The sequence below is a fragment of the Arachis ipaensis genome, chromosome B04, assembly GCF_000816755.2.
Source record: "Arachis ipaensis cultivar K30076 chromosome B04, Araip1.1, whole genome shotgun sequence".
Lineage (NCBI taxonomy): Eukaryota > Viridiplantae > Streptophyta > Magnoliopsida > Fabales > Fabaceae > Arachis > Arachis ipaensis.
Window position 1 is genome coordinate 127074409 of NC_029788.2, and position 6632 is coordinate 127081040.

Consider the following 6632-nt stretch of genomic DNA (forward strand, 5'->3'; position numbering starts at 1 on the left):
TATCTCAATGGATTAAGATTGTTGACTACGTACATATAGCCATGTGATGTATGTTACAAAGAATCAAATAACAACACTACAGTCTATATAGACTATAGTACTAAGGAATGTACAACTTGTTTGCCAAAATTCATGAATTTTCTTCTCCCTGTCAACCTCATTAATGACTTTAGATTCCTGACATTATATCATTAATTAAACTATATAATAATAACATTAAAAAATATCCCAAAAATTAATTTAGCAATAGGTGTTGACAATAACGGTATGGCTGAGTAATGGGAGGTAGATAGATGAGCTAGAAAATTATTTGTTTATGCCATAAAAGAGGGTAGTGTATGTATGTTGTATCAATGGCATTATAATTATATATATAATAAGGTTATTATGTGAAATTGGAAGAGAGGTCTACTACTAGAGACATAACAATAATGGAAGAGAAGAGAGTAAGTTCCATTAGTTTTGAAGATTCTGTTACAAAGGTATGTTGATTCCAACACTAGCTTCTTTCAAATAATTTGTATTTATGATCAAGATTCATTAAATTGAGTGCAAGAGATTATATTGAATCATCTTAGCTTTAAATGAAATATTAGCAAGAACAAACTTTCCTTAAATTTTGTGCTAATTAAACTACTATATATACCTTGAGAAAAATGGCTTTTCAACTTAATTGACAATGAAAATTAGAAATTGAGTTTCTTTGTATATTGAATTCATTTTTTAAGAAAAATTATATGATCTTATGAAATCTAGGGTGAGGTGAAAGAAGAAAATGGTAGGTTGAAGATGATCACAGAAAGAGTAGAAGAGAATTATCACTCTCTTCAACTCCAATTCTTTGATATCCTTACAAAAAAAGCATTCAAAGAAGTTGTGAGTGATTCAGCTACTAACACAATTGGTGATGAAACTGAAGAGGAGCATGAACTTGTTTCACTTTGCCTTGGAAGGAATCCAAGTAAGCATAACAAAGATGTTGCAAGAATTGGAAACAACTCCAAAAACAAGGTTAATAAAGAAAATGAAGAGTTTGAAAAACCATGTTTAACTCTTGGATTAGACTCTAAATGTGTGCTGCCAAAGGAATCGGCAGAGGAAACTTTGTCATCAATAACACAGAAACATCAAGTGAAAGTGAAAAATAGTTCAAATGATGGAAGTTCAGATCAAATGCCTGCTAAGAGAGCCAGAGTTTCTGTTAGAGCTAGATGTGATTCTCCTACGGTTAGTATCAATTGATATATATTCTTTTTCCATTCTTTTTTCTTGTTCTAATTTAGAAAGTGGTATGCTTTTCAAGCAGATGAATGATGGATGCCAATGGAGAAAATATGGACAGAAAATAGCAAAAGGAAATCCATGTCCACGAGCATACTATCGTTGCACGGTCGCACCGGCATGTCCGGTTAGGAAACAGGTACGTCCGCCGCAAAAACTAATTTTGATATCGAAATAATTTTACCTTGTTGATATATACTTTATCACTCCAAGGATGCGTTTAGTTATGCGTTTTCATTTTCAGTATTTTCTGTTTTTAGAATTTTATGAAAAAAAAAAAAAAAACTGAAGAAGAAAACAGAAAACAAGATTTTATTATTTTTACTGTTTTTTTTCTTTCATAAAATCCTAAAATCAGAAAACACCAGAAATAAAATTTCTGAAAATGAAAATGCAAACTAGGCGCACCCTTGGATTTTGGTGTCGCTTCTACTTTAGTATTCAAACTCTTGAATTTCACCATTGAATTTGTGTCCAATTGAAGTTGTTCTGGAGGCACATATATGGACTAGGATTAACCAAATTTCATGGAAATGATTTTTTCAGGTGCAAAGATGTGCTGAAGACTTGTCCATCTTGATCACAACATACGAAGGAACACATAACCATCCACTTCCATTTTCAGCATCAGCCATAGCTTCCACAACTTCTGCTGCAGCTTCCATGCTTATTTCAGGTTCTTCAGAGAGTCACAATTCTTCATTTTTTAAAAATGTGTCAACACTACACACTGGTGTATGTCTCGGTCAGCAGTTTGATCAATCAAGAGCAACAAAAAATGTCTTCCTACCAAACAATAATGTAACTTTAGACCTCACTTCTTCTGCTTCAAACACTTTATTACCTTCAAACACTTCTTCTGCTAACCTTTTCACAATGCCTATTCCTTTTGTGGAGAAAACACACATAATAAGGCCAGTTATGTTGAGAAACTCTTCAAGTTGGGGTAAGCATTTTTATGAAGAGTGCATGAGGAACCGAACTCTTCATCCTCCAAAGGATGCTTTTTTAGCAGAAACAATAACAAAAGCAATGAAAACAGATCCAAGTCTTCATTCTGTGATAGCTGCTGCAGTTTCATCTATTGTGGGGCAACAAGGATATTCAGCAAGTTGCAACAATCAAGAAGGGTCAGAGATTCTTATACCTTCAACTCAATTGGGATCTTCCATTCCCTTCAATCAAAGTAACAAAGGATACATAGAAATAGAAGGGTACTTCAAAAGATTGTTGTCCTCAAGTTCTGGTGCTGGAGACATGCTTCCATAGTTGATCACATCAACAATTAAGTCCAACACAAATCATTAACTCTCTTGTCCTCTTAACCATGGTCTGACGACTAGACAAGGTTCAATATGACTAGAGTCGCGAACAATATAACTAAACTCCTAATAGTTAAAGTCGCAAACAATATGACTCACAAGAGTAGACTTAGAACAAAAAGAAGGAACCAAATATAATGTTGTAACCATCATGCACATGGTTATTCCATGCCCTTTTTGTAACTACTTTTACTTTATCACTGTATTCGCAGTAAACTGTAACTGTAAAGGTATAAGTCTTCCATATATGTTAAGTTACGAATATTCCTATTTTAACATGCATTATTGTAGTAATTAAGAATTAAGAGTTTAGGATTTAAGATTACAATGAAAAAATCAATGATAAGATTATCATTAAAATATACACGAAACTCATTATTTATTGTTAACTTGTAAATTTCTATCCTTTTATCCTTGGACTTGAGTAATGGACAATGTTAACAAGAAATTGATGCTTGTTGAGCACGTAACATGTATATCAACAACAAAATAATAGCTAAAAAGTGTTACAAAACCTTGAAGAAACCTCCAATTAGAAAAGCTAGAAGCTACAAAGGAGCCATTCCACGTAAATTGCCTTTATCATCTCTGTCCCTAGCACTATCCTTAGCATCGAATTTGTGAAGCCACCATGTTATAAATCCTACCTAACAAAAATTCGGTTAGTAAGATTACTATGGGAATGACCATCATGAAACTTAAATTAACTTCATCCATAATTAAGGTGTTTAATAACCAATTTTCTTATTTTGTTGACACAATGGTTATGATGTAGCCTCACGTTGCAAGGTTCATCCAGTCTTGAAAAGAAAAATAATCATAGAAAACATAGGTAAAGAAGAGGTCATTACCACTATTGAATAAGCAACCATCTTCCAACATGTCTACTATGAAACCTTCAATAGTTCATGGAACGCTTCCTGCGGTATATCAACGGAGCCAATGCGTTTCATTCGCTTCTTTCCTTCCTTTTGCTTTTCCAACAGCTTTCGCTTTCGAGTAACATCGCCACCGTAACACTTTGCAAGAACATTCTTCCTCATCGCAGAAATCCTACAACAAAGGTATAGTATTTTAGCAACACAGAACAAATGACTTGAGCCATCAACATAAATGCTATAGGAAATAAAATGGCGAAGATAATTAAATTAAGACTTTGATCAAGATTAACAATTTCATATCAAAAGCTACATGGTTTATGGCAATCCAAAAGTACACATTATCATAATAATACTTCAAACAGAATCTTACGTTTCTCTTGCTACAATCTTTGAACCAATGGCAGCTTGTATCGTTATCTCAAACATTTGCCTGCTCAAAATTTAGAGAAATTTGTGATTAAGTTGAACTAACAAAGTGTGATACAAATAAACTTATTTTTATATTAAAAGACCTGTCTATGACTTTCTTCAATTTCTCTACTAGTTCACGCCCAACGCGATATGCTTTCATGTTATGAACAATAGTTGACATCGCATCTACAGGTTGTCCATTTAAGAGGATATCGAGTTTCACCAGATCAGATTGCTGATAACTGTAATTGTGCAAGTTAAACGTATTATAAAATATGCACTTGAAATATACAAATTTATTTTCTTATACAATTTGACCCGTGTACAGGGATGCCTTAATGTCTCAAGCAAGTAGGAGTAGGCATATCACATCGATCATGAACACGGTTATAGGGAACGAATAGGGTTAAGGGTACTTACTCTGCATCCTCATAATCGAATGATGCATAGCCTGATGTTATGCTCTTCAATTCATTATAGAAGTCAACAACAATTTCTCTCAAAGGCATGCGATACTTCATGAATGCCCGTTGACTGTGGAAGTGAAACTCAAGCGATCATTATCAATTATAAGTTCATAACTCATAAGTGTGTTTCATTGAAAGAAATACACACCAAAACGTTGAAATTAGTACGGGACTAGGAGTGTCCAACGGTTTGGGCTAATTTACAAACCCATGGGGTTTTGGCTCAATAATCCAACCAGCAAATCATGGGTTGGTTTGGGTTCGTAAAATAATGTTGATTGGTTGGTGGGTTTAACATTTTTATGAAATTATGAAAGGTTTTTGTGTGTATATATATATTAAAGATATCAAAGCCATAGATTCCACCCAAATCAACTCCCTAATAAAGGGGTTCGGTTGGTTAGGATGAAAGAAAAGAAATTGCAACACCCATCACAACCTACTAACTAAATAAACTTAGAAAAATCTTCTTTAACCCACCCCAACCCAGCTCTCGGACACCCCCTAGAAACTAGTACCAACTTTTGTCGCAGGAAAAGCTTGTGACTTGAGCTAATATCCTTGGCAAATCACTTCACATTATGTATTCATGGATTGATATAACAATGAAACGCAACCATGGCAAAAAACTGTACCTGTCAATGAATGAGTACTCCAACTGCTGACCCCTACGCTCAGAGCAAAGGGTGATAACTGGTCCCACATACCTTAAATCACCAACGAATTAAAATAAATAATATTATCTCCAAAAGCACCAAAAATTATACTTAGGGTTGTAAAAGAGCTTACTCACTAGGAATGATTATAGTAGCTAATACTGTAGGTTCCCAACATGCTGTCACTCGTTGCTTGGGATTAGAGGGTAACGTAGCAGGATTCTGAACTTCTAATTTGCTGGAAAGCACATCTTAAATATTAGTATATCATAGTGAAACATAATCAGAGACACACAACCTTGTTATCTACCTTCCATCAGAATATTCAAATATATAAGGCACAGTAGGAACAGTTGAGATAACATGAGCTCCATACTCCTGCTTACACAAATATAACATTTAGATTAATTTATCAAGTTTATAAAATTTATGCACACAAAACTCTTGATGATTCCAACTTCTAACACAAATAATATTAAAAAAGTATATGAATCATAAATAGATTTTAAAAACTTCGAAGGAATGAAATTTTGCAAAACATAAGCATTCAGCTTAAACTTATCATTTGCTTTCCACATAGGAGCATGTCACCTGTTCAAGCCGTTGATGAAAAACATCCATGTGAAGTAAGCCCAGAAATCCACACCTAATGAAATACAAAAAGATACATTAGAAAGTATTCTTCATGTTGCTAGCTAGCTATGTTTCAAAATTCAACTTAATTGAACTCCCACCCCCACTCTTTTAGTAGTAGATGTCAGACCTGAAACCCAAACCTAGAGCTGTGCTAGTTTCTTTAGTAATAGAGACACTGGCATCATTACATGTCAGCCTCTCTATTGCATGGTTGAGTGCTTCAAAATCAGATCCATCTGCTGGATAAAGACCAGAGAAAACCATATGCTTTGCTGGTTTAAATCCTACAGTTTAAAATGATCAAATGTCAATTCAAACAAGACATTTAAGACAAAGATATGATCCCATGGATATATTATTTAATAATATTATTATACTGAGAACTACGAAGAAACTACAATAAATAGAATATCACATCAGCTTGATTATTTGGCTACATAGAAAATTAATAATGGTCAAGCAAAGAAGTGAAATCAGGCTACTCTCCGTAAGTTCATTAACTATGAAAGTAACAAATGAGAATGAAGTCTACAAGGCTCAGGATAATCGAAATGCGATGCAGTAAAGGACTATAAGAATATCATACATGCATGGCTCTCACAACGAAATATCTTGAATGAACAATAGAGAACAAGTAATTTTCTGGTTTCCACCCTGCAAAGAGATAACAAATTAATGGGTGGAGAGACAAAGGATAGCAATCATACCTGGGAGAGGCTCTACAGTGTTTCGAGTATGGTAAATTGTATCTCCAACACGGGCTTCTTTTGTTGAACGCATGCCACTTACAACATAACCAACTTGACCAGTAAGCAAGATTCCAGTAGGTGTAAGCTCAGGATGCATGATACCAATATCCAAAGCTTCATATGACTGACCAGTAGCAGCAGATGAAATCTTATCCCCCTTGCGCAGGATACCATCAACAACAGCAACATGGCATATTACCCCCTTGTATTCATCATAGTATGAATCAAA

At 34.3% G+C, this 6632-nt stretch overlaps 2 protein-coding genes across 3 annotated transcripts in view; one reads left to right on the plus strand and one right to left on the minus strand.

Annotated features, from left to right (window-relative positions):
* LOC107635315 (probable WRKY transcription factor 72) lies at positions 263-2845 on the plus strand. The gene is made up of 4 exons (XM_016338762.2): positions 263-482; positions 757-1227; positions 1307-1420; positions 1828-2845. The coding sequence occupies exons 1-4, from the start codon at positions 432-434 to the stop codon at positions 2548-2550; spliced, it is 1359 nt and encodes a 452-aa protein (XP_016194248.1). The 5' UTR covers positions 263-431; the 3' UTR covers positions 2551-2845.
* The window catches only part of LOC107637277 (translation factor GUF1 homolog, mitochondrial), a 5087-nt gene continuing 1389 nt past the window's right edge, over positions 2935-6632 (minus strand). The window contains exons 2-12 of one of the 2 annotated variants that reach the window (XM_021122009.1): positions 6362-6632; positions 5782-5938; positions 5610-5664; positions 5329-5396; positions 5152-5256; positions 4998-5069; positions 4316-4429; positions 3997-4137; positions 3855-3914; positions 3455-3656; positions 2935-3246 (exon numbers count right to left, since the gene is read on the minus strand). The exon at positions 6362-6632 is cut by the window's right edge and continues 519 nt beyond it. In XM_021122009.1, the coding sequence (XP_020977668.1) occupies positions 3491-3656; positions 3855-3914; positions 3997-4137; positions 4316-4429; positions 4998-5069; positions 5152-5256; positions 5329-5396; positions 5610-5664; positions 5782-5938; positions 6362-6632 (1209 nt within the window). In that variant the 3' untranslated portion in view covers positions 2935-3246; positions 3455-3490. Of the gene's footprint in view, positions 3251-3454; positions 3657-3854; positions 3915-3996; positions 4138-4315; positions 4430-4997; positions 5070-5151; positions 5257-5328; positions 5397-5609; positions 5665-5781; positions 5939-6361 lie in introns of both variants that reach the window. The other variant, XM_021122008.1, reaches the window with a different exon arrangement.

What these genes read in the sequence shown, in the direction of transcription:
- LOC107635315 (XM_016338762.2), top strand. Translation starts at nt 432, where the DNA reads ATGGAAGAGAAGAGAGTAAGTTCCATTAGTTTTGAAGATTCTGTTACA. An exon ending in TTGAAGATTCTGTTACAAAG is followed by an intron (nt 483 to 756) that starts GTATGTTGATTC and finishes TATGAAATCTAG; the next exon opens with GGTGAGGTGAAAGAAGAAAA. An exon ending in CTAGATGTGATTCTCCTACG is followed by an intron (nt 1,228 to 1,306) that starts GTTAGTATCAAT and finishes CTTTTCAAGCAG; the next exon opens with ATGAATGATGGATGCCAATG.